The sequence below is a fragment of the Rhinolophus hipposideros genome, assembly GCF_964194185.1.
Source record: "Rhinolophus hipposideros genome assembly, chromosome: 4".
NCBI classification, from domain to species: domain Eukaryota; kingdom Metazoa; phylum Chordata; class Mammalia; order Chiroptera; family Rhinolophidae; genus Rhinolophus; species Rhinolophus hipposideros.
The window spans coordinates 100,171,148-100,198,040 of NC_138050.1; the positions used below are offsets into that span (position 1 = coordinate 100,171,148).

General features: G+C 40.1%; 1 protein-coding gene across 4 annotated transcripts; it reads left to right on the plus strand.

Moving 5' to 3' along the window:
* Positions 1-400: 400 nt before the first annotated feature.
* Positions 401-14,039, plus strand: FAM216B (family with sequence similarity 216 member B). Of its 4 annotated transcripts, none has more exons than XM_081045849.1 (4): positions 401-522; positions 1,999-2,111; positions 4,782-4,902; positions 11,432-12,738. In XM_081045849.1, exons 2-4 carry the CDS (start codon positions 2,013-2,015, stop codon positions 11,614-11,616), a joined length of 405 nt encoding a protein of 134 aa, XP_080901975.1. In that variant the 5' UTR covers positions 401-522; positions 1,999-2,012; the 3' UTR covers positions 11,617-12,738. The 4 variants fall into 4 exon arrangements, with proteins under 4 accessions (XP_080901975.1, XP_080901973.1, XP_080901974.1 ...); XM_081045847.1 differs by having other exon boundaries at positions 413-522; positions 2,005-2,111; positions 11,432-14,039; XM_081045848.1 differs by having other exon boundaries at positions 444-522; positions 1,936-2,111; positions 11,432-12,590.
* Positions 14,040-26,893: the final 12,854 nt, after the last annotated feature.

Sequence of the window (26,893 nt, forward strand, 5' to 3'; positions counted from 1 at the left end):
ATCACATATGGGAAATATAATACTCCTCCAAAAATTAAAAAAGGAACCTTATCTTGAACTATGATGTAATCCCATAGGTTATCGCCATCCAATGCATTCCTGTACCTCTATATTTAGGTTCCTTCATTATTCTGAGGAATGGGGATGGGAGCTACTGATTCCAAATCTGGGAAATATTCATGTAATGGCCAGTTGTCCCAATAGATTACTTGACCTTTAATATTCAGTCTCTCTGTCTCCATGTACTTTCCTTCCCTTTGTCTGCATATAACACAGATATGACAGATTTAGAAGTTTGGAAGAAAAAAGATTAAACTGTGCAGTTGAATGTCGTCCAGAAGCAGGAAAAGGCACGCAGCCAAATTCCTCCAGCTCTTTGTTTTATCACATGATGTTGCTTGGATATCAGCTTATCAACAGACTGAATTTCCACCCCCACCACTGGAAGAAGAAAGCGACCTTGCAAAAAAAAGACACTGAATATGAATGTCATCTTTTAAAAAGGGGGAGCTGCAATACAGGGTAAGTTCCTTTTAAGCAAACCTGTCTGTCTGTTTCAGATATGTTGTTTTGTAGATTTTTCCTCCTCAGTTCCCCAAGCATGTTGATCAAACTTTATCCAGTACAGAGCACTTGAACAGGTAAGATAGATTTTCTCAGCAACAGCTGAAGAAAAGCACACATGAATTGTTGCCACAAGAAATATCATCAGTCATTTTCTTATGCGATTTAAGGAGAGAAGAAATCTTTCCAGCTTTGAAGAATATTTATGCTCTGATCTATAGATTTGGAAAATGCAAAGAGGAATACCGGGACGATTTGAGTACAGGATAGAGTATAGGCTTCTATCATAGAGAATATTAAGAGTACATCTTGGTTGGTATGGTTTCTGGAGTATTTGTGTTTCTCGAGTATTTGTGTTGAAGTATTAAATAAAATATTTACAGTTCAATTTATAAGTTCATATCATAGACACAGGCTACACTGAGATGTTGACAGATGTTTTCCTCCATTTCTCTTCTGGAAGATCTGAGTCTGAGCTCTGTGAACTCAGAACCAGAGTTTTTTCACATGTTAAGAAACGTCTTCAGTGCATGTGTACATGTGCATAAGCATACAATAGGGTAGAGCAGAGAGAGCAGAAAGTGGCATCTAGGGAGGGCATTCGCTATTTGGGATGTCAGTTCATCAGACCGCCTGATGACTTAGGCCTTGCTGCAGAGGACAAAGTTGTGAGCAGAGGGGAAAATGTTCAGCGTTTCCATCCTGTGCCTCGGCAACCCTATTCCAATGTGTTCTTCCTTGGATGCTAATTTTTAAATTATTATATACACCTCAGGTTTAATAGTTTCTTTATAGCACAATGCTGTAAAATTGCAAATCTAAATGTGCAAGAAGTGGAGAATGATGTAAGGGTATACTATGTTGCCACTAGAAATCATATTTCAAAGGATATTTAATGAGCTTGGAATGTGAACAACACATAGAGTATGATCCTCCCTTTCTAAAATTACACATAATGTACACAGAAAAAAATAATAAAGGGAAATCAATCAAATGCCAATAGTTATGGACAGTGAGATTATGAGTGATCTTATTGTCTTCAATTTTTAAATTTCTCTGAATTTTTCTTAATAATATATTTTGCTTTTTGAATCAGATAATAAATATTATTTAAAATTATCAAGAAATAACTGCTGTGACACAGTATAACTCTACAACCCACCTGTTTCAGACACAGAAGGAAGCAGAAAGAGACAAAGGACTCTGAATTATTCTTCCCATAAAAAAGGGATGAGAACAGGGAAAAGCGCCAGCCTCAGTAGTCTGGTGAGGTCCAATTACTTGGAAACATGTCAGAAAATTTCTTATCCCTGGAAATAAATAACATTTAGCTATTTGTTTATGTATTTACTTGCTTACTTATTTACTTAGGTACATCCCTAAAATTGGCTGAACAAAATGAAATTTTATGCTCTGCTTTGTTGTTCCTTGGAGCTACAGGATAAACAATGGGAGAAAAACGGAAAAGACAACAAAAGCTTCACAATGTTCCACAGATTTCTTTCATTCGAGTCCCTCCCTCTGCCTCTGACACCTCATTACTGAAGGTACAGTGTATTATTCACAGGTGAAGAGACCTTGTCTGTCCCTCCTTCAAGGCTTGAAGACTTCTCATGTCTTTGTTTAGCCAGCGTTAGCGAAAACAGTGTGCCCAATGTCAGCCCTCGGTGCTGCAGGCAGCGTGTGTGAGAATAAATGAGCTTGGACGACCTCCTCCTACACCCAGCCCGTTTCAGGAGCTCCAGTGGTCACCTCTTCTGGGTGACCCCCAGCCAGAGATGGGACAGTCACTGACTGACCACACTGTGGCTCCCTGCTAGAAAGCTATGTTAGCTCCTTCTAGTCAAAATTAGTTAAAGCCATTCTCATGAATACTCTTTGTAAAAATTTCAGTTCTCTTCCAGCCCCTCAAGAAGGAATGAGTAACAGGATAAGACTATTAGAAATGTTCCTGCTACTTCTTATTTGGGAAGTTGAAAGTTCTACTCAGGAAAAGAAGTAGCCTTTTGCTTCTTATTAAATAAAACCAAAAATTTTAAGATTTTATTTTACATAATGTAAACTCCCATTGCATTTTGGAGCTTTGCTCCTGAAACTGTCATGTAATTTTTATATAATATTGTTCTCAAGCATTTGAAAAGGTTTAATTAGGAATCCATTTTTTCTTCAAATATATTGTCTTTTAAAACATCTAATTCAGAACTTGTAAAGCTGAAATGATGTCTTGAATTGTGAAGTACTTGGAGCTGCTACTGGATATACTTTTGATATTGAGTTTAAGGTCTTGACCTCAAAAAAAAAAATCTGACTTACCTATTTCAACTCCACACAGAATTTCTAATAGATAAAAGTCACTTTACTTTTATAAATAATTATCTAAAGTTTAATTTTTATTACCTTGGTTATCAATGAGTTCTTAAAATTCTGTCATTGTTTTCAATTTTTTAGCCTGAGGTGAACTTATTTTATCTCGATTTTTCTAGAATGTTGATGCTACTATCAGTTTCCCCATCTGCATAAAATAAGCCCTCAACATATATTCCGTATATAATAGCAATGGAAGGCCAGCCCCTTCTTGTTCCTCCCTAACACTAGATGGCAGCCTTCTAAATGGTTTCCCTGCCAATGGTCTGTCTTCCTTAAAGCCCATCCTCCACAGCAGGGCCAGAGTGATCTTTCCAAACTGCAAATCTGGTCAGTTTAAGGTGTGACATTTTGGGTTGGATAGTTCTCTGTTGCAAAGACTGGAGGCTGTCTCGCTGTAGAATGTTCACCAGCATCTCTGACCTCCACCCATTGGATACCAGGAGCATCCTTTCTCCCTCCCACCATTTGTGGTGACCGAACATTTCTCCAGACATTGTGAAATGTCTCTTGGGGGTCAAAATCAGTCCTGTTGAGAACCACTGCCTTAAAGACCTCCAGTGGTTCCTAATATAAGAGGTAATTTTTAAATTCCTAATGCAGCATGAAAGGTTTCCAAGACCTTCCCCTGCTTAACTCTACAGCCTTTTCTATCTTAGATTTTATGTTCTGGTTAAGTAAAGAAAAAATCTACTTCCCAATATATCCAGATATTTTGTTCCCTACATGAAAATGTATCCAACTTTCTCCCTCTAATTTTCCCTTGTGTTCCTTCTAGTCCAGTGGTTCTCAAATGTTAGTGTTCATGCATCAGCATTACCCAGAGGGATTGTTAAAGCCCAGCCTGCTGGGTCTCACCCCAGAGTATCTGCTTCTACAGGTCTGGGGTGGCGCCTGAGAACTTGCCTTTCTAACTAGAAGTAACTAGATGACGATGATGCCCTTTGAGAACCAGGATTCATTCCAGTCCCTTTAGGGACTTCCTCCTCAGCCTTAACTTTCACATGTGTTGGTCATGTCTTTTAGGAAGCTTCCTTGACTGCTGAAGGCAGAGCTTGTTTTCCTTCTGTTTTCATAGCACCTTTTATTAAGGACGTTGAACCCTTCTCACATTACCCATCTATTTGCCTACCTACCTCCCCTGCTTACTGACAACTCTCAGTGGAAAGTCCTCTCTTACCCGCCAGAGGCCTGGCATACTTCAGGCCCTGTGTAGGTTCCCAGATCCTACCTTCCTCAGCAAGGACTGTAATAGATCAGTAAAAACCAAAAATACCTTGGGTCTCTCTCAGCCCAATAGTTTGACCTACTTACCTACAATCTTTTCCTTACCCATTTTCACCTTCATACAGGCCAGCAGAAGATCATTTAAGTAAACTAAGAGGAGAAACTACCCAGTTGTTGTTTTCCAATTGATATATATATTCTCCCAAAAAATGTATACAAATGGACACTTTTGTCAATGTTGCTCAAGCAGTAGTTCACCGTAATCAGAAGCATCTGGATGCTGATGGTAACCACTTTGAGCACCTCTTGTAATTGCAGAAGTCAAATGTGACTTACATTCATCTTTTGCTATTGGTATATATTGGGTATTACAATTTTAATACAATTTTCCTCTATTAAAATTTATATACATTTTTTGGCACCCTCTGTATATGTATATGTATATATGTATATGGGTGTATATATATTGAGAGAGAGAGACAGAGAGAGAGAGAGAGAGAGAGAGAGAGGTGGGGGTGGGAGGAGAGAAGCATCTTATTTCCGAGGAAGTCGGCTCGGAATACATGACACTCCTAATTCTGTAGAACTCCACCAACTCATCCACATGGCCTGCTCTGCTCCCACAGGCCCTAACCCGAGGGCAGCAGCGCTACTTTTACAGCATCATGAGGATTTACGACTCCAGGCCCCAGTGGGAGGCCCTGCAAGCCCGCTATGTTCACAGCCTCCAGCGCCAGCAGCTGCTGGGTGAGTGAAGCTCCGGAACCGGGACCAAGGACCCCGGGAAGGCACTGCTGCACTGCAACCGGAACTCAAACTTCCTCATGAATAATTGAAGTAGAATGGCTACTGCAGCATGCTATTTTATCAATGTAGTTGGCAGGCTTCGTTTAAAAATGATTATCCCTGACAATAGGAAACAAGATTTTATGGGAAAATCAAGAGGGTTTAAAGAAATCAGAGGATGGGTTGTTACAAAGTGTCAACACCTCTGAGGTTTCCAGGAACTCGATCTAGTAGAAACAGCAGTGGCCTTAGGCAGATGGTCTGGTTTCAATGGCAGCTGGCTGTACAAACTGAGAGGCTTGCTTTACTCACAACAGGAATAGTTACATGGTTGAACATTTACCATATTCTCGATACCGTGCTTAGAGCTCTACAGGTAATGCCTCATTTTCTCCCAGCTTTCTGGCTGTAGGAAACTGCAGCTCAGGCAGTTTATAACTTGGTCAAGATCACACAGATAGTAAATGTCAGGACCATCACAGACGAACATCATGCATTTTCATCCCCATGTCCCACTGTCTCTCTTCTCCACCCTCACGAGATTTTATGAAGCACAAATTAACAGTTCTGAAAGACCTTCACTGATCATAAGCAACAACCTACAGAAAGGTGTAATTGGTGTTGAACCCCTTTTCTTCTTGAAATGATTTCAGTCTTCAGCTCCCCTCTATTATATTCTTCTCCTAACTCCATCAAGCTTTATTTATTACTATTTTTTTTCTGTTTTTCTATTTTGTTTGTTTATTTTGTTCTTTGCATTCCACACATGAGCCAAATCATATTGCATCTGCCTTTCTCTCTCTGACACACTCTACTCAGCACAGTACCCTCCAGGTCCATCCATGCCGCCACAGATGGTGAGAACCCATTCCCTTCCATGGCCAAGCAACATTCCATTGTATATGGGTACCACCTCCTCTTTATCCATTCATCCATCAACAGACACACAGGCTGCCTCCACATATTGTCCATTGTAGACAATGCTGCAATGAACATATGAATAGGGGGAATGGTTTTAGCTTTTCCCCATTGAGTATGATATTAGCTGTGGGTTTATCATATATGGCCTTTATTATGTTGAGATATGATCCCTCTATTCCCACTTTCTTAAGGGTTTTTATCATAAATCGCTGCTGGATTTTATCAAATGCTTTTTCTGCATCTATTGATATGACCATGTGATTTTTATTTTTCATTTTGTTAATGTGGTGTATCACATTAATTGATTTGCGGATGTTGAACCACCCTTGCATACCAGGGATGAATCCCATTTGATCATGCTGTATAATCTTTTTAATGTATTGCTGAATTCTGTTTGCTATTATTTTGTTGAGGATTTTTGTTTGCATCTATGTTCATTAGAGATATCAACCTGTAGTTTTCTTTTTTTGTGATGTCTTTCTCTGATTTTTGGATCAGGGTGATAGTGCCTTCGTAAAGAGTGTTTGGGGGTCTTCCCTCATTCTGGATTTTTTGGAAGAGCTTGAGAGAATAGGTGATAATTCCTTTTTGAACGCTTTGTAAAATTCACCTGTAAAGCCATCTGGTCCAGGGCTTTTGTTTGTTGTGAGATTTTTGATTACTGATTCAATTTCCCTGGTGGTAATCGGTCTATTCAGGTTTTCTGTTTCTTCTTGAGTTAGCCGTGGAAGGTTGTGCTTCTCTAGAAAATTGTCCATTTCTTCAGATTGTCAAATTTGTTGGCATATAGTTGCTCATAGTAATTTCTTAAAATTTTTTGTATTTCTGCAGTGTTTGTTGACACATCTCCTCTTTCATTTCTGATTTTATTAATTTGGGTCCTTTTTCTCTCTTTTTTAATGAGTCTGGCTAAAGGTTTGTCAATTTTGTTTATCTTCTCTAAGAACCAACTCTTGGATTCATTGATCTTTTGTATTGTTTTTCTGGTTTCTATTTCATTTATTTCCGCTCTGATCTTTATTATCTCCTTCCTTGTGCTCTCTTTGGGCTTATTTTGCTGTTCTTTTTCCAGATCCCTTAAGTGTGAAGATAAACTGTTGATTAGTGATGTTTCTTGTTTCTTTAGGTAGGCCTGCAATGCTATGAATTTCCCTCTTAGGACTGCTTTTGCGGCATCCCATAGATTTTGGGTCGTCATGTTTTCATTTTTGTTTGTCTCGAGATATCTTTTGATTTCTTCCTTGATCTCCTGCTTGATCCATTCGTTATTTAGTAACATGTGATTCAGCCTCCATGAATTGGTATGTCTTCCAGTTTTTTTCCTGTAGTTCATTTCTAATTTCATAGCACTGTGGCCAGAGAAGACAATTGGTATGATTTAAATTTTCTTAAATTTATCAAGACTTGTTTTGTGGCCTAACATATGGTCTATCTTGGAAAATGTTTCATGTGCTCTTGAGAAGAACGTGTATTTTGCAGCATTGGGGTGAAATGCTCTGAAAATATCGATTAAATTCAAGTGGTCCAATGTATCGTTTAAGGCTGTTGTTTCTATATTGATTTTCTGTCTGGAAGACCTGTCCCTTGTTGTCAGAGGTGTGTTGAAGTCCCCTACTATGATAGTGTTACTGTTGATCTCTGTCTTTATGTCAGTCAATATCTGTTTAATATATTTAGGTTCTCCTGTGTTGGGTGCATAGATGTTTACTAGGATTATGTCCTCTTGTCAGATCGATCCCTTTATTATTATATAGTGCCCATCTTTGTCTTTTAATATGTTCTTCATTTTAAAGTCTATTTTGTCAGATATAAGTATTGCAACTCCAGCTTTTTTCTCATTTCCATTTGCATGAAATATCTTACTCCAACCCTTCACTTTCAGCCTGTGTGTGTCTTGTGATCTGAGGTGAGTCTCTTGTATAAAGCATATACAAGGGTCTTGCTTTCTTATCCACTCAGCCACCCTATGTCTCTTGATTGGAGCATTTAATCCGTTTACATTTAAAGTGATTATTGATAGGTACATAGTTATTGCCATTTTAAAATTTGTAGTTAGATTGTTTTCATCTTTCTTTTGTTTACAGAAGTACTTTTAGTATTTCTTGCAATGCTGGCTTGGTGGTAATAAATCCCTTTAGCTTATTCTTTTCTGGGAAGCTCTTTATCTCTCCATCAACTTTAGATGATAGCCTTGCTGGATAAAGCAATCTAGGTTGTAAGCCTTTGTTTTCCATCACTTTGAGTATCTCCTGCCACTCCCTCCTGGCCTTCAATGTTTCTGTAGAAAAGTCATTTGATAGTCTTATGGGAGTTCCCTTGTATGTAACTCTCTTTCTTTCTCTTGCTGCTTTTAGGATTCTCTCTTTGTCTTTAAGCTTTGCCATTTTAACTATAATGTGTCTTGGTGTGGACCTGTTTGGATTTATCCTGGTTGGAACTCTGCACTTCCTGGACTTGTATGTTGGTTTCCTTCATCGGGTTAGGGAAGTTTTCGGATATTATTACTTCAAATATGTTCTCAATCCTTGCTTCCTCTCTTCACCTTCTGTTATTCCTATGATGCACATGTTGTTGCACTTGATGTTATCCCAGATGTCTCTTAAACCATCTTCATTGGTTTTTATTCTTTTTTCTTTCTGTTGTTCTGTTTGGGTGATCTCTGCTAACTTGTCTTCTAAGTCGCTGATTCAATCCTCTGCTTCATCTAACCTGCTGGTAATTCCTTCAAGTGAGTTCTTTATTTCGATAATTGTGTTCTTTAGTTCTAACTGGTTGTTTGTTATGATTTCTACATCCTTCTTTATGTTATCTCTAAGCTCCTTAAACATTCTTATCACCAGTGTTCTGAACTCTGTCTCTGATAGATTGGTTATCTCTGTTTCATTTGGTTCCACTTCAGGAGGTTTCTTCTGTACTTTTATGTGGGACATGTTTCTTTGTTTCCCCATTCTGGCTGACTCTCTGTGTTTGCTTTGATGTAGTAGGTAGATCCCCTAGAGTTCTTATTTCTTGCTGGGTTATCGTATGTAGTATGTGTTTTTTATATTTGACTTGCACTACTTCGTTTTTCTCCTCTGCATGTGCTCCAAGGGTGACTCTTGTGTTATGTATAGTGTCCTGTTAGAGAAGATCTTTAATTGCTTTTCGCTTGTGAGAAGGTGGGGTTAACTCCTAGGCTGACTAGTTGTGAGACGTGGCTCTGCCCACCGCAGGGTGTTCTGCTGCATAAGGGTTGACCGCTTAAATACTGTTTGGCCTCTATGGGCTCTTTTGCCCGTAGAGAATTCCCTCTGGGTGTGTGACTTGTAGGTCAAAGCTGGTAGTACTCTGGTTTGGTCTGGAGTTGGCCTCTGGATATGTTGAATCTTGTGCCTCTCAAGCTGGGCCCTGATAGGGCAATTTCAGAACAAAGCAAATCACCAAGCACAATAACAACAACAACAAAGAAAAAATCAAATACATTAACATGTAAAAACAACCGACAACCCCCACACAACACAGGCAAAGATATCAAAGATATAAAGACAAAACAAAACAAAACAAAGCAAAACAAAAAGCAGCACCAGCCTTGGCTTAAGCCCACCAAGTAATCTCCAGGTTGTCCTCTGCTGTACCAAAGAGTCCCCTGCATATTTTGCAGGCAGAGACAATCACCTGGTGCCCAGAGTGACTTTGGGACTGTAGATTTAGATGCGTGGTGCGGAGGGGTCTGGATGGTAGTTTTTACAAAGTCAGTGCAGTTTCTGCCCTTGCCTACACATATGCACACTGAGAGTAGCACTACCAGCCCTGTGTCCAGTTCTCCTGAGTCTTAGGGCACTTCCGTGTGTGTGTGTGTGTGTGTGTGTGTGTGTGTGTGTGTGTGTGGTGGGTGGGAGATTTCTGAGCTGCTGAAAGCCAGAAGCTGCATTTGTTGCTTACTGCTGATCCCTGGGAGTGCCTCCGCAGATGTAATTGCCCCACCCTAGGCAGGCCAGAAAGGGTGGGGGCTGGGGATGGAGGAGTCTCTTTTCTCCTAACCCAGCAAAAATCACACTCTTCCCAGCCTCTTCCCTGGGTCAGAGCTGCCTGCCAGTCTTCCCAGAGCCTGAGCACTAACGCTCCTCTGTAATCTGACACTACTCCTCAGTTAAGAGGCTAGTTTAAATCTCTGGAAGGGTGGGGGTAGGATTGGAAGAGCGGGGGGGGGGGGGGGGGGGCGCCCAGGTATGGTGTTTGTGTCCTTTGTCTGACCTAGGGCCCAACCAGCTTCACCCTCTGTGGGAGGGATCAGCTGTGGGATGCAGGGAAAGAGCCCAACTCCTGGCCTTTGCGTTTTCTGTTTCGTCCTGGGATCCCCTGCATCTCTGCAGCTGCGGATGCCGGCCATGTTTCCACCGCCACAGATGCAGTCCACAGCCACAGATGTGGGCATTGTCTCCACTCCGCTCCCTTTCCTCATCCCCTGCTTGCCCAATTTGTGCACCTTCAAGAAATCCTTGCGCGAGTCTGTTAGCTGTTCTGCATGATGAGTAGAGAGTCCTTTGATGGATTATATGTCCTGTTTGTGATAAGATCCAGAGGAGAACTCAAAAAGTGCACCCCGCTGCTGCCATTCCTATGGTGTCAGTCTTTATTACTATTTTTTTGTGAACCACTCACGTAGCATTAGCACATCTACCTGACATTGTTCCTGTATTTGCACAAAAGGAAAACAAGGTTTTTGCAAGTTAAATCATAAGAAGAACAATTAACAGTAACTATGTTGTATTAGCGTTTCCTATGTGCCAGCTACTGTTCTAAGCACTTTGCATACATGGTCTTATTTAAAACTCAAACACGTCTACATGGTAGGGGCCTCTGTAACCCACATTTTACAGAAGAGAAAATTGAGACATGGATAAGTTAAATAACTTGACCAGGATCATGTAATGAGTAAATGGCAGAGCCACGATTCATGGCAGAGCCATGATTTTCTGAAGTGTTGCAGAAGCATCATCCAGTAGCTTTTTTTGAGAATAAAACCTCTTTGAAGCCAATGAACCCAGAAGAGGAATATTCAATGTTTAGTGCACTTAAAATCCATCTGTGTATGTTATTAAAATGCAGATTTCCAAGCCTAACTCTCTGAGTTTCTGATTCAAAAAGTCTTTGGAGTAGAGCCAGAAAACTGCATTTTTAAAAAGCATTATTAAATGTGGTCTCAGATTGATGATTTTGTAGGTGGTCTGCAGACTGCACTTTACAAACACAGAGAGATTGAACATATCTGTTTCTGGTTTGAAGAAGGTTTTGATAATGAAGATAAGCAATTCACATGAAGATTCTTCATGGCTATGTCCCTCTCCAAACGATCTATCGTGATAACAAATGACTACGTATTTATTCATTTATCATATAGAAACACAAAAGAAGAATAGACTTCCTGTCCTCAAAGACCATACAATCAGGACATGCTAACCACAGTTGTTTCTATCCAGTCAAGTAGAAGAAATTTTGTGATTGTGTGAATAATTTGCCATCTTGTTTGCTTTTTTTTTTTTTTGGTAAAATTGTTGACCTTGAAGTTTCTCTCATTTCTTTCCCCTAGGCTATCTTACTCAACAGGAGGCCTTGGCTTGTGCTGCTGTTCTTAGAGACTCAACCAAGAAAGCCTCAGCCAAGAAACCTCCTCAAAGAACCATCCCCAGGAGGGCTTCGGCCATGACAAGAACATGGCTGCCAGCCTGCTCTGTGTCTCTGGTTCCACCCAGGGCCCGAAGTGCAGTGCTCTGATCCCGCAAGAACCAAGACTGCACAAGCTCTGAAACAGGCAGTTTGCTCATGAACCCCTCCCTGGCTTAGTGTATATTTGTTGAATGAGAATGAATAATAACAATAACAATAATAATAGTAAAACTTCTAATACAATCCCCACAACTAGAAATAATCTTTGTCCCATGCACATAAATTTTAGCAGCAAGAACAAGTTGAAAGGTTTAAGAGCAACGGAGCTAAGAGTAAAGAAACCCTTCACTTATATAGTCTATAGAGTAAAATGACTTTTGAAACTTTCAAATTGAAAACTTCCTTTGAATTAGAACTTCCCAGAGAGGTCCCAAGAACAGTGAAAGGGGACAAGTCATCAGAGGGTGCCAGGTCCTCTATCTCTGTGTGATCAACCATTTCCTGAAAGCCACCCACTTCACCTAATGAAAATATGCAAACCAACACAGAGTTAACACTGAGCATGACAGGCTTCCAGAGCCATGTCAGCTGCACCTGAACCGTGCATTTCTATAACATTTCTCACTTCTCTTCCTCCCCATCAAGAAGCGGCAGTCAACTTGGCCCCAAATCTTCTGGTTCTGGCTTAATCCCTTTGTGTCATCTTGAAACTCGGACTTACCAACCTGCCACAGCTGGGTTAATTCTACATCGCTGTTATTGCCCTTGACACGCATAAGAGAAGCCACGCGCGCATCGTCCCCTGGCAGCTGACGATATCCTCTCAGCAGAACAAGAAATGCCCCAAAGAATAATCTCAAGTCTAATCTTTACGTGGCCTTGATGGTTTTAGGTAAACACACAAGATTATACGAATAAGCAAAAATGAGGTACCAGTGAGTCAAATCATTATATCAAAGTTATAATATTATGTTATATTTAACAGTTATTTTCATCACCAGTGATTTTTTTTTGTGTTAAAAATTAGTCACCAGTGTTCACACAAAGTCAAAATAAAAAGTGACTTTTCTTCACCTTCTTTCTAAATGTTCAGATCCCTCCCCTCCTTTAAATTAGCCAATGACTTTGTCATGCGCTTAAAAGGAGTTGCTTTAGATGGAATATAAACTTTCTTAACATGGGGTATGCTAACTTGCTAACATGGGGATCTGAAGATGCTGCAACATTACCAGAAGAAAAAAAGACAACCCAAAAACCTATTGATGATAATTATCATCTCTCTGGAACCATTAATACAGAAAACATAAAAGTTATGAGATTCTAAAAACTCCCAATACTGGTTCTGAGATCCTATGTGACTTTTCTTTGGGAGAAACAAGGGACATAGTTGACCCACTTCAAGTCTGACCTGAAGACGTTGGGAAACCAATGCTGACCTCACTGAGTCCATTCACTTAGTCACAAACAAGCTTCTTCACCTCTGCATATCCTGGCCCTGACTCATCCTCTAAATGGTTTTACAATTTTAAGATAAGAATCATTATGTAGGCTTAAAAGAAGAATAAAAAGTCAAATGGCACTGGGGTGAGCTATGGGGTAGCCCTCCTAAGGAACAGAGGTGTGTGGCAGACCTAATTTGGCCCCTACTAACCTCCCCATTGTTTCCACCATGAGGATTTTATCCCTTTAATCATCTTGTGTGCACTTTCATCTTAGACTTTTTTTGATGGGCACAGATATTTTCTGTGTAAACCTTAGCTAGTGATGCAGGACATCAAGGAGGCCACTTGTGACTCTGAGCTGCACCCCTCCATTAAAAATCTCAGAAATACCTTTTTTTCTGATAGAGGATTTACAAGCTAATTGGCAGGTGAGTTGTCACAGCCCATTAAGGAGGACAAATAGATCTAAGTTTGTGCAGGAATTCCCACGTGTTGGCTCTCCCTTCAGAAAAGACATCTTTCCTCTTGAGCCCCATGCCCAGAGCTTATGAAGAAAATGATTGGTTATGGTTCCAGAGGAAAGGTGCTCAAGGGCGAGGACACTGAAAAAGATGATCAAAGGGGGAACGTATAGGACAACGTATAATTTTTGGGAAACTCTGCTACTTTGACCTATTAGAGACTATATGTTGCTTGCTCTCCCAATGTCAATAGATACCATCAGAACTTAAAGTTCCTGAGATCAGTGACCAATTCACCTGAAATTACTAGAACCTAGAACAGCGCTTGGTCTGCGGTAGGCAATCAATAAAACTTCTTGAATAATAATGAAATGTTCAAAGACTTTGCAAATCAGACTGGCCTCTGACTCTGATATTATTCCAGGGTCCCAGGAAGCCACAACTACTGAAGAGGAGTAGCAGTAATTTAGCAAGGACAGGGGACAGGAGCAGTCCAATTCAGGAGCAGGCAATATGGGGACATTGTCTGTAAAGAATTTTGAAACAATAATACAGATGACTAAAAGTTGGTTTGCTCTTTGTTATCACTATGTGCCAGCAATAATTCTAAATAATATCAGTGATAAACTACTCTTCTCCCTGAAATCTTTTGTTGATCTAAGTTCTAAACAAGTGCTGAGGTTACCGCTGAGTTTTAAGAGTCTATATATTGCTTTTCCTTTAATAATCAATTTATTCTGCATGAAAAGTAATTCAGAGCACTCCAGAGTATCAGCTCACATATCTCCAACCACTGGTACTACCTATTCTTACATCTAAACAATAGATTTGAAATGAATAGTGATCACACTATAATTGTAAAAACAAGAAATAGAACTTGAATTACTGCAATGCTGTATTCTATGGGGTCACTTATCGGTTTTCTTTATTAAACAATTCTATTGAGGTACAATTTATGTGCAATAAATGCACTTAATTAAAGTTCAATGCATCATGACAAGTGCATACAGTCACATAACCACCACCACAATCATGATATAGAGGGGTTCCATTACCCCATAAGTTTCCTTAGGTACCTACCCCCAACTCTGGCCAATGGTAATCACTGATCTGCTTTCTATCACCATAGTTGTGCCTTTTCTAGAATGTTACATAGTTGGAATCACAGCATATAGTCTTTTGTGCCTGGCTTCTCTTACCTAGAATGATGCTACTGTGGTCCTTCATGTTGCATATGCCAGTAGCTTGTTCCTTTTCATTGCCAAGTAGCATTTTATTGTATGGAACTACCACAATTTGCTTATCCACTCATGAGTTGATGAACATTCGGATTGTCTAACCTTGAACTATTACTGATAAAGCTGCTACAAATATTTTAATGGAAGACTTTGTCTAAATCTAAGTTTTCACTTCTCTTGGATAGATACCTAGGAGTACGATTACTCACTCATATGGTAGATTAAGGTTTAACTTTATAAGATACTGCCCTAGTGTTTTCCAAAGTGGCCACACCATTTTGCATTCCCACTAGAAATGTACATGAGTTCTAGTTGTTCTACATTCTTATAATATCAGACATTTCATTTTTTGTAATCAAGTGACTGTGGCTGCTGGGTGGAAGAAAACGTAGACAGGTGGAAGATATTGTCACTATGAATTATGGTCACCTTCTTACTTGGAACCATGACAAATTTCAGGGAAGAAGGCCATGATAGACATGAGGGTGGTGATGGCAGTAATCTTGGAGACTTAATAGAAGAATTTTCAAAGTTTAGTAATCACCCCTGATCAGACAACTCTAGCTTATTTTTCGGGGAGGATGGTGTTTGAAGAGACGAAGAAGAAGGAAAAGAAGCAACCTCTGCAGGAAGAACCACCTTGGACAAAACTGTGATGTGAGTTCAGCGTGTCCTCAGTAAATTTTCACTTTTCCTTATTTACATTATTCTTCATATTCAGCAACCAACTGCCCACCACCACCCTCGAAATCTTCATGTACTGTATTAGTTACCTATTACTACCTAAAAGTTACTACAAAACTTAGTGACGTGTAACAACAGATTTACTGTCTTGCCATTTCTGAGCATGGAATCTGAGCATGGCTTAGCTGTAGCTTCTGGCTCAGGGTCTCTCACAGACTACAGTCAAGGTATCAGCTTGGTTATGGTGGTCTCTTCTGATGATTCAACTGGGGAAGGACCCATTTTCAAGCCCACTCTTGTGCTTGTTGGCAGAATTTAGTTCCTCGGGGACTGTTGGACTCAGTGTTTCAGTTCCTTATTGGCTGTTGTTTAGAGGCTATCCTCAGTTCCCTGCCACATAGTCCTCTCAATAGGGAAGCTCACAAGTGGAGACTTGCTTCATCAGAGTTAGAAAATGAGTGAGTGAGTGAGAGAGAAAGGTGAAAGTCACAGTCTTTTATAACCTAATTTTGGAAGTGACATCCATCATCTTTGATATGTTCTGCTCTTTAGAAATGAGTCACTAGGTCCAACACACACACAGAACTAGTGGATTTCACAAAGCAATAAATAGCAGAAGGTGGGGATCATTGGGAGGCATTTCAGAAGTTATCCACTAACGCCAGGACTAGGGTGAGGTGGATGAGCTACCCTGAGTGCAAAATGGAATCCCTCATTATTCCATGACTCTGAGAGTGAATCTCATATAGTCTCTCCCCAGACATTTCATTGCTGCACTTGAGTCTTGACTTGAGTCTTGACCCTGCTGCCTGCCACAAGCACCCAACCCCCTACACTGACTTCTGATCACCCAGTTAGGGCTCCCTGCCTAGACACCCAGTCTGAGCCTGTCTTCTCAGACACCTGTCTCATGCTGCACACTTTCTTCTTGCCATGACCTTCCCTTGAAATTTAGCTGTTTGGTGTTCCAATCCTCTAGCAGCTGTTGGGGAAAAATGATTTCAGGCAAGCCCAAGACATGTAATAATTAATGTTAGTTCATATGTGATATATAGATGTAGAGCAATATTTATCAAAATACAATCCATTACCAGATTCACTGAGGATGCTGGAGGAAAATGCAAATTCTTGGGTCCCCTCTTAGATCTAGTGAATCAGAATCTGAGATAGCATCTCAGGTAATACTTACATTTACTAAAGTGGGACAATCCTTTGCATTTAAGGAGTGATTTCGGTAGTTATGATGCTTTAACCCTAATCAAATGAATTTCTGTTTGGAAAATTTGGCAAAAGTTTAGGAGCAAAGACTACGTGTTGGGAGAGCCTTTGGAGGTAGAAGTAGTATCTCCTTAATAATGTTCAATAACCCATGTAAATACATTGCTTATTATTCTCACTCAAAGCCTGGTAAATCCAATGGTATGTTAAATTAGTACCTCAATCTACTAAAATGATTTTTCTTAGACTTTGTATTACTAAATATGCATTCCAACTTCAAAAAAATAAATCTTGACTTGGTTTTCTCTCCCATTTCCTATTTTGTGACAAAAGCGATAGGAACATATGCAAGAGTTCCTTCACCCTTTCAATTAGACTGAGTTGCTAATTGCATCACTGCTTACAGAGGAAACCATTACATTGGCCTTGTTGACTCTGTTTCCATCCCCCCTAAATTATAGTCCGTTGCCTGAAATGTAATCAATTCCTATGTTGGAAATCAATCCCCTGTCTGCCTCCTGAGTATTTCCCCTCATTTTCTTCCACATTAGGGCTATCATACCATGCCAGCTACACAATGGGTTCAGTCAGGTCAGAAGCAGAGGAAATCCCTGTAGCTATTACAAATCTCAGCATAGGTGTAGGGTCAGAGGCAATTACCCAATTGTAACCGAGCCAAACATGCAAGACGGTACATGATATGAGTTCCCAGCATCCCCCTAGCTCACGGAGTGTGGTAGACCTGAGGGGAAATGAGTACCTGATCATAAACAGAGAGTTCTAGAGAAAGAAATGTCCTACTGTAAAAATAATGTAATGAGTCCAGAAGGATGATGAAAATGACATGACAAAGTATCATAGAAAGTCAGTGATGTTTCAGAAGCCCAGCTTTGCATAAGAAAAAGAATCACATCATTGTAAATATACTACTTATTTAAATGCAACGTGTATTATAGTGTGTTGTATTGTATATTTATGTGAATGAGAAAAGATAAAAAAGTAAAGTCCCATGGGTCAGGGGCTCTGTTTGAAGCATATCTAAAATTGGGTGGGGGGGGGTAGGGTTGGGCAGGAGGGGTAGGCTGCTGGTGGGCCAGGTGGTGTGCAATAGGCAGGGAGTAGGTGTAAACGTGGCTACATTTCCAAAAGAATGATCAGATTGCTGAAAAAGGTGAAGGGTATGCCAAATGTGTTGTGACCAGGATGATGGAAATGTCAATCAAGAAATGCATGAAACCAGTCAAGGAGTAATTAAGATCATAAGAATAAACATATGTATAATATATGTAAGTTAAATGACCTTTAATTTTGGGAAGAGAAACTCAGATGTTAAGTTTAAGCTGTCAGTTTTTTTCTACAAAAACAGAGAAAGGTATTCTGATTCTGCTCCCAGTTCTAACATGCGGATGTTTTCCTTACACCGAGCGGTTCTCCGACACCAGCTGGACATCTAACAAGTTTAACTCAGTTCTGACATCATCAACTTAGCATCAGATCCCACGATTATGGCTGCAGTCCCAGGAAACTGCCCCCACTTCAATGCCAATCACAAGCCCAGGTTGTTGTTACCTGTGCTTCTGACCGACTGGCCATAAATCAAAGGTTCCCACCACCCACTTTCTTGGTTAAATTAATTTGCTGGAGCTGGTAGCTCAAAGAACTCAGCAAACTTACGACCTTACTGGTTTATTATAAAAGGATAGCATCAAGGAACAGCCAGGTGGCAGCAGGCATAGGGCAAGGTATATGAGCAGGGGCTCGAAGCTTCCATGTCCTCTTCAGAAGTGATGCTGCCTGCATCTGCATGTGTTCACCAGCTTGGAAGCTCTCGGAACCCTGCCTTTTGGGGTTTTTAGGGAGGCCTCATTAAGGAGACATCGTTGATTAATTCATTGGCCATTGGTGACTGGACTGCATCTCCAGCCCCTCTCCCCTCCTCCAGAGGAGGAGGGTGGTTGGGTCCACTGTCTCCTTACTTGCTTTCTTAACATAACCAAAGATACCTTTATGGCTCCTATCACAGGAAGTTCCAAGGATTTGGGGAGCTCTGTGCCAGAAACAGGACTGAGACCAAACATATTTCTTATTATGCATCACAACATCACAGGCCAACTCACAAAAAGTCACTTTAGAATTCAGCATAATTCTTAAGGTAACCTATATAATTGCAGCCATTCTCGCAGAGGTCAAGAGAAGAGGGCAACTGACAAGAGGAAGTGCTAATACCTACAAGAGGAAGATGACTAACATATGGCCCTTGTGGTTGCCAGGTACAAGCCAGCCTGTTGGTGACGTTAGCAAAGCAGTGTCATTCAGGCGGGATGGCAGCAGTGAGACTATAAGGGTGAAAGGCTGTTATGGGAGAACAGGATGTCACAGAATGGATCCAGAATTTCATGCAATCTCAAAAATGCTTGGTCAACATCCATTCATGTCTCTGTGTTTTGTTTTGTTTTGTTTTCATTCTATTCAACCTTCCTAGAAATGCTTATTTGAACCCCATTTTCTCCATTCACTTGTGTAGAGTATTTCCCTTCCACCACAGTGAACGGCATTTTCAAAAGCTGATACCAGCTGAATGTGTTAATGGAGTCTCATGATGGAATTCTACCGGGCAGAGCATATTGTTATTGCAATATATTTTATTACTCTATTAGTACACGTTATAAAATATATACTTATGAACAATTACAACCACAATTTGATATATCCAAAGCCACTGATGTAGGAATTTGGAGCAAGAGTCATTTTTAGTAAAGAAATTGAGACGAGTAAAGGTGAAATTCAAGATTCTATAGCATGTGTGAAATGAAATGATCCATTTTAAAGACTGGATATAACTATGCTACTGCAGATACACTTCCATTTAGGACAAACCGTTCCATTTATAACGGTTAAGAATACATTAAAGCTAGAGAATTAAAGTTAGATAAAAATCTCTTAACAAAATGTCAACTGTTTCATCCACAAAGAACAGCGGAAAGCTTTTTTTTTTCAAGGAAGGCCTATTCTTTTTGACTAATGGTTTAAAATCCATGCTAATTTCAGTAAATGCAAGGGATAATTATAGTCAGTGCTTTAAAATGAGAAAATGAATGATTTAAGATGCAGACAGTCTAAAAAAAATCCAGTTCCTGTACAAATTATTAAAGCCAACGAAGTTCTGGGGATGGGAGAAGGATAACAAAATCTCGGGCAGAACAGAGATACAGGGAAATTTTTCTATGGCGAGAGAGATAAATCAATTAAAGCAGGAACCATGCTGTTTATTTTGATAAATCGTAAAAACAGAATTCTTCTGAACAAGATATTCAATTGGAGAAAAAGGAGGGGAGAAATCAATCAATCCGGGTTTTTGTTGTCTGCCTTTGCTTTTGGACACCATTAGGCAGTGCCACATATTCACAGCTGGGTCCTGTATCAGCAAACAGACGCCTGGGCAGGGAGCAGCGGGCCCAGCACTGTGTATGAACATGCCCACTGCAGTTCCAAAGGACAAAACAGCACCAAAGAGGAGGGAGCATGGAAATCGGAGCTTTGCTCAGAGTGGCATTCTAGTTTTTCTCAACGACAGCAAAAGGGTTCAGTTCCCTCAAACCAGTTTCATATCGTTTCTTGTAGCTCATTCACCAGACATTTCCTGGGGGCTGGTGAGGAAGCGGGTCCAGTGGAAGGCACTGAAGATTTTGTATGGAGTGAAATGTCTTTGCTTAGGCTGTCGTTGCCATTCCACTTATGTCCGTGCGGCCCCAACTGCCTGACCATAAGGTGACCCTTTCCACAGGGGCTGAGGAATCGTGGCTGGAGATTGCAGGTCCCACTATTATGTGAGTTCTATGTGAGGTCATACTCCGGAGCCCCACAACCTGTGTGGGACTCAGTCCAGTGGGGAACAAAATGAGGAGTCCTACCAAGCACAGAGGGTAGGACTCTTCCTACAAATCCTTCTGCTGACAGAGGTTATTGTGGCTGCAGAGACATGACTTTTTTTTTAAATCAGAACTAAGTATCACATGATCTTGCAAACATAACTTAATCAGAAGTATAAATTCTACCTTTTTCCACCATGTTTGTTTTCAGTTAAGGTGCAATAGTTGAGAGCACAGTTAAGGAGTCTGATCATCTGGGTTGAATTCTAGATACATCACTTAACAGCTGTGTGACTGCACGTACAGGACTCCAGCCAGCTCTGTACCTCTGTTTCCTCATCTACAAAATGATAATAATGGTTCTTACTCTGTAGAGCTTTGGGAGGATTCGCACACAATGCCTGACATTGTATGCATATGTGAATGTTAGCTAACTAACTTGGTTTTCAAAAGAGAATGATTGTGGTGACAAGAACTAACACTCAATATTTTTAGTGTCTTACCATTTACTCATCACCTTTATATGTATCACACTTAATCAAAGGTAAGTTTGATCAAATGAATTTGTTGAAGATAATTTTCCAGAAAAATTTTGCAATGACTGTCAGTAGGTAAAGTATCATCATCTCCTCCTTCCAATTCTTTTTCATTTTGGAAAATACATGACAAAAGAAGAGCAAGTGATTGGATAAGGGGTAGGGACAGCTCCAAACTGAAAACAACCCAAATGTCCATCAATAATGAAATGGACAAGTAATTAGGGTTTATTCGGACAGTAGGATATTGCACAGCAATGAAAATGAACAAAGTATAGCACACAACACCATAGATGAATTGTAAAAATAGCACGCTGAGTAAAAGGAATCAGTCAAAAATATATGAGGTATGGCAATTAAGTTCACAAACTCATCCTAGAAAATGTGCTACACACCTCACTGCTGACTATCACTACGGTCACCTTCCAAGTCCTCCCCTTGGGAAGCTATGCACTGACACAGTGCCTAGTCCACCCTTCAAAGCAATTTTGGAACTCTTTTTCTGGAACGGTCATCAGAGCTGTTGCTGTATTACCCTTGATGTCCTTAATTTCATCCAAATATCTTCCTTTCAATATTTCCTTTACCTTCGGGTAAAGAAATAAGTCATTGGGGGCCAGATCAGGTGAGTAGAGAGGGTGTTCCTATACAGTTATTTGTTTACTGGCTAAACACTCCCTTACAGACAGTGCCCTGTGAGCTGGTACGTTGTCGTGATGCAAGAGCCGTGAATTGTTGGGGAAAAGTTCAGGTCGTCTAACTTTTTCATGCAGCCTTTTCAGCACTTCCAAATAGTAAACTTGGTTAACTGTTTGTCCAGTTGGTACAAATTCATAATGAATAATCTCTCTGATATCAAAAAAAGTTAACATTGTTTTGACTCTTGATTTGGACTAACAGAACTTTTTTCGTTGTGGAGAATTGGCTGACTTCCATTGTGCACTTTGATGCTTTGTTTCAGGGTTGTATTGGTAGGCCCATGTTTCATCACTAGTGATGAAACATGGCCAAAAACATGGTCTTGCCTCTCCAAAAGGCAAAAGGTCTTGGTGAACTTCGACTTTCCTTTGCTTTTTTTCATCGGTAAGCAACTTCGGGGCCATTTTTGCACACACCTTTCCCATGCCAAGATTTTCAGTTCAGATTTTCCTAACTGTTCCTCTATTGATGTTTACTTGGTCTTCTATGCTTCTCACAGTCAGCTGATGATTTTGACGCACTTTGATAAATTTTTGCAATGTTTTCATCAGTTTTGCTCGTTACTGTCTTCCCTGACCTCTCTTCCTCAGTGACGCGTTCTCTCCCCTCAGAAAAACATTTAATCCATTTGTACACTGCCATTTCTTCATGGCATTATCTTCATAAACTTGGACTAACATGTCCCTGATTTCACTTTCACTTTTGCCAAGTTTAACGAGAAACTTAATGTTTGTTTATTGCTCTAATTCAAGCTCTGACATTCTCACGACGGCACACAAAAACATGCAACAGTAGTAATGAATGCCACTCAGCAAGGCACCGCCACACATCGACACAAACACAGCTGTGAGGCACTGATATACCAAGGTTATGAAACCTTACTGAGCTGTTTGTACAGCGCTCAGTACAAGTTCGCAAACTTAATTGTCAAACGTCATGTATGATACAATTCTATTGATCGAAATTTTAAAAAGTCAATATTTAGGGATGCATAGTGACCACCATAAAAGTGAAGGTCATGACTACCATGGGATGGAGGAGCTGTTGATGAGAAGGGACATATGGGTGTGTAGGGATGTTTCTGGAATTTAGTCAATATCTTACTTCTTTGTGTGGTGGTTACTTAAGGGGTGGCTCATAATAATTTGTAACACTACATAATTATGTTTTGGTCATTTTTTCCTCTATGTATTATAGTTTATAAAAAGACTAAAATAATCCTAGATGTAAATTTAGAATGTTTTCATCAATGGAAATAAAAATTTTATGAGGAAAGATATTAGGAACCTAAGCTAGATGTGAGTGGAGTAAACCGCTTTGTTATGTCCATATGCCCCAACCTTCACGTTTTTTCCTGTACGTATCCCTCCAACTCCTTTGTTCCATACAGAAAATCAATTCCAAGCTCTTCCCAATCATAAAAGGTTGAAGGATAATTATAAATAAAAGTGGGTCGCTGCGGTGCACTAAGGATATTCTCACAGTATGCATACGGAACCTAATTGTTAGATGTAAAGAATAAAACCTGGAGAATCAAGATGCTGAAACATACTCACACTCTTGGGAGTTGCCCTTTTTGAAAAGAAAATTGACAAACGTATTCCTAATTTCTATAATCTGCTCCTCTTCTATTTCAGACTCTAAATTTCCTCAGCTCAGCTTTTTTTCAGAGACAGTAAAAAGTCCTGGATAATAATGGTTCAGTACAAGTTCATCTCCAGGTTCCAGATAATGGCTCATAGCTACAGTATTCTGCTGATCTATTTGTAACACTTTGAACAAGAAAAGCTTTTTCTGGCCTAAACCTAGTGATCTTGAAAATACCTTCACTATAATGTTAGCCTGCTTCAGAGAAATCTCTTAAATGTATACATATAAAAGAAAGAAGTTAAAAAAATCTAATAAAATAAGAGAAGAAAAATTGCCTTTCTTAAGACAGCAGTCTGTAAGGCCATTGTTTACTTGATGCGGTCTACCCTAGGAACCAGAACATCATACAGCTTCCATCTACTTCAGATTTCTCTCTGCACAACCCTTGGAGGTATTGACCTAGGGACTTGGTGAATATGACACATGAATTGAGAATGACTGACCCAAGTAAAACTGCTCTTGAACAGCTTTGCTTTAGTGGGAACTTTCTCAGAGCCAAAGAAGAAACAGCTCAGTGAAGTCCTTTTATTTTTTATGAGGATGTTGTTGGAAAAGTTGCTCACCACTTCACAGAGGAAACTTAAATTGCAGTACCAAGACCAACTGGATTCCCCTAAATAATTGATGTTTCTCCTGAGACACTGTGACTCAAGTAACTGCCTCATTCCTTGCATTGGTCATAAGGAACTTCAGTGCAAACTTTGAAGTCTACAGTTAGTACAGGCAGATACTGATTTCATTTTATATCTCATACCCATATCTTGAAGTTCCCCTGACTTCTGTATGTGCCCATTTGCGTCTTTTAACTTATGCTTTCCAGAATGTAACAGAGTGTAAGTAATTATCCCAAAGCCAATGCATCTTAATTAATTGGGTCTGTAGTTGTCACTCAGATTCTCTCCCACGCAACAGACTTAAACACCTGCATTTTAGACTCCCCCTGGATTTTCTGCAGGTATGTCAAGTGCATATCAAAAACCTATCAAATTCCTAAAACCTTGTCCTCTGTATTTCCTACTGTCTTGACAAGTGCCACCCTGCACTTCATTACCCAAGTCAGAATCCTGAACGTCATACCGAATTCTTCCTTCCCTCTACACAATTCTCTTCCAATAAATCAACATTTCTTATCACCTCAACTCCTAAAAATCTCTTGAGGATGTTTCTTTCTTTCCCTTCCCAACATGGGTAACTAATTTCAAGTCCTCCTTCCCCCTTATGTCATATGTCATAAACATATGACAATCTTCACTGGCTTCCCTGCTGTAGTTCTGGTCCCCTCTCATGGTGGCACACACTCTGGTAGGGGGGATTTAACACTCAAATCTGATAATGTCACTGGCTTAATTTTTTTCTCGATGGCTCCCCATTACCTACAAGATAAAACAAAAATTTTTAGAATGACCTATACATGAATTTTTATAGTCTAACTTCTAAGCTTTCACCTCTCCTCTTCTTGATTGCTTGTAGAGCCAAACATGCCAAACTCTCTTAATTCCCATTTGTATGCACGTACTGTTCCCTCACTGTCACGTCCAGCACGACATGGGTTGTAGGGGGGGAGAAGGGCGGTGCAGAGTTAAGAAAAGACAGTAGCCAGTAATAGAGTATAAGCACGGGTCAAGGGAAACAGTCTCAGGGACTGAACCCCGAATCAGACCAACGTGTAGTTTTTATTGGTAAACTTCTAAAGAGGTAATGATTGTTAATCTCAAGATCTGTGTGTTAGTAGCGTGCTGGCTGTCTTTCCGAAAGTTCCCATTGTGTTCCAGCTGAACTTTGCCTTCACGTACACGCACATCGCCAAGGAATCCATTGAAGGGGAGGGACCAATATAATTCCATCAGGTCTCAGTTTGCTGAGACTTCCCCTCAAAGGAGCTTTTCCGATATCTCTCCATCGGTCCTCAGTTTGCTGAGGCACTCCCTTATGAAATCCTGGGAAGAGCGTGGGGGAACAAATGGTTTGGCAGCTGTAAGGCAACACCTCCCCTTAAATTCCCTTCCCTCTTTGGTGAACCAAGGATTCTTGTATTCATCCCCAGGCCCCAGCATAAGCCTTGCCTTGGAGTCTTCCATGACTACCAGGCAAACTTTGGTAGTCTTTCCCTTGTATTCCTATAGAATTTTACCGATATATTTATTATAGAAATTACCATGGTCTTATGAAATTACTTCCTTGTTTATCTCCTTCTTAGACTAACCTGCCTATATTTCAGGCATGCCATCTCACTTCCCTTGTATCCCAGAGCTTAGCACAGAACACACTCAGTTAAATAAACTGCTTAGTGAATGGTAGATGGAAGTATTCTTGATGAGGTAACATGCTTGGTTCAAAGGACAGTACTTTTCAAGTAATAGACTAGAGCAAGGTCATCAAACTATGGCTACAGGTCAAATCTGGCCCACAGCATGTTTTATAAAATAACATTGTATTAGGAAACAACCACACTCATTTGCTTACATGTTGTTTAGGCTGTATTCATGTTCTAACATCAGAGTAGGATAGATTTGGCAAAGACTATATGGCCCACAAAGGCTAAAATATTTACAATCTGTCCCTTTACAGAAAATGTTTGCCGACCCAATCTAGACATACACTTATGAGCCAGAGTCATGGATTTTAGAGCGATCCTGCTAATGTACAATGTTAATCACATCCAATACATAGATTAACTTTCTGTGCTTTCCTATGCTATTTGTTTGCTTCCCTCAAAACCAACACACTCCACTTCTCTAATGTGAACTCAAATTAGCCCTCAAACTCTGCATAACCTACTCAAGCTTACCTATTTTGGATCTTCTAATTATTTAACTGTGATATTGAACTATGAGTGCAGAGACTAATTTTTCCTCAGTTTGCAGTCTTCCTTTCTTTCTTTCAGTAACATACTCCCTGAGTTTTGGCTGGCACAGGTCTGCCCACATCGAGACTATTGCCCAGCCTCTCTTGCAGCTAGGTATGGCCACTGCACCATGTTCTGGCAAATGGAGTGTGAACAGAGTATTGTGCGGTTCAGAGTCTCTGTCCTTAAAAGAAAACTTCCTCTTTCTTTCCTCCATTGGACTGGAACATGGATATAAAGGGATGAGCCAGCTTTAATCATTCAGACAAGGACTATCCTGTGGAAGCAATAAGATAGGAGGAGCCTGGACCCCTTTTCAACCTCATAGAGCGTCCCTCTCCTCCCGGACTGTCCTCAACCCAGATTTCTTTGTGAGAAAAGTAAACTTTTCTTCTTTTTTATATCATTATTATTTTAGTTACTGCTAAAGCAGTCAATTCAATATCCTAACTATTTCACACAACTTCTCTCTTATTTTTCCTTTGATAGTCAGCTCAGATTTCCTCTCTCAGAATCTGACATCAGCCCATCTATGTTCACTTTCAACTACTTTATCTAAACTCTAAGTTCTCCAAAACTTCAACTTTTCTTAAAATCCTATCTGTCCACTCCCTCCGCTCCTTCTTTCCATTTTTTTGTTCTTTCTTCTTTGCCAAAGGGTGAGGGGGAGACAGGAAGAAAATCTCTAGCCCTTCTGATGCATTCTTTGTTTTCCCTTTTCTTTCCTTATTTCTCCAACAAGT

Coding starts and splice junctions, on each gene's coding strand:
- FAM216B (XM_081045849.1), top strand. CDS start 2,013: ATGGGAGAAAAACGGAAAAGACAACAAAAGCTTCACAATGTTCCACAG. Junction 2,112..4,781: donor CTGACACCTCATTACTGAAG/GTACAGTGTATT, acceptor CTGCTCCCACAG/GCCCTAACCCGAGGGCAGCA. Junction 4,903..11,431: donor CCAGCGCCAGCAGCTGCTGG/GTGAGTGAAGCT, acceptor TCTTTCCCCTAG/GCTATCTTACTCAACAGGAG.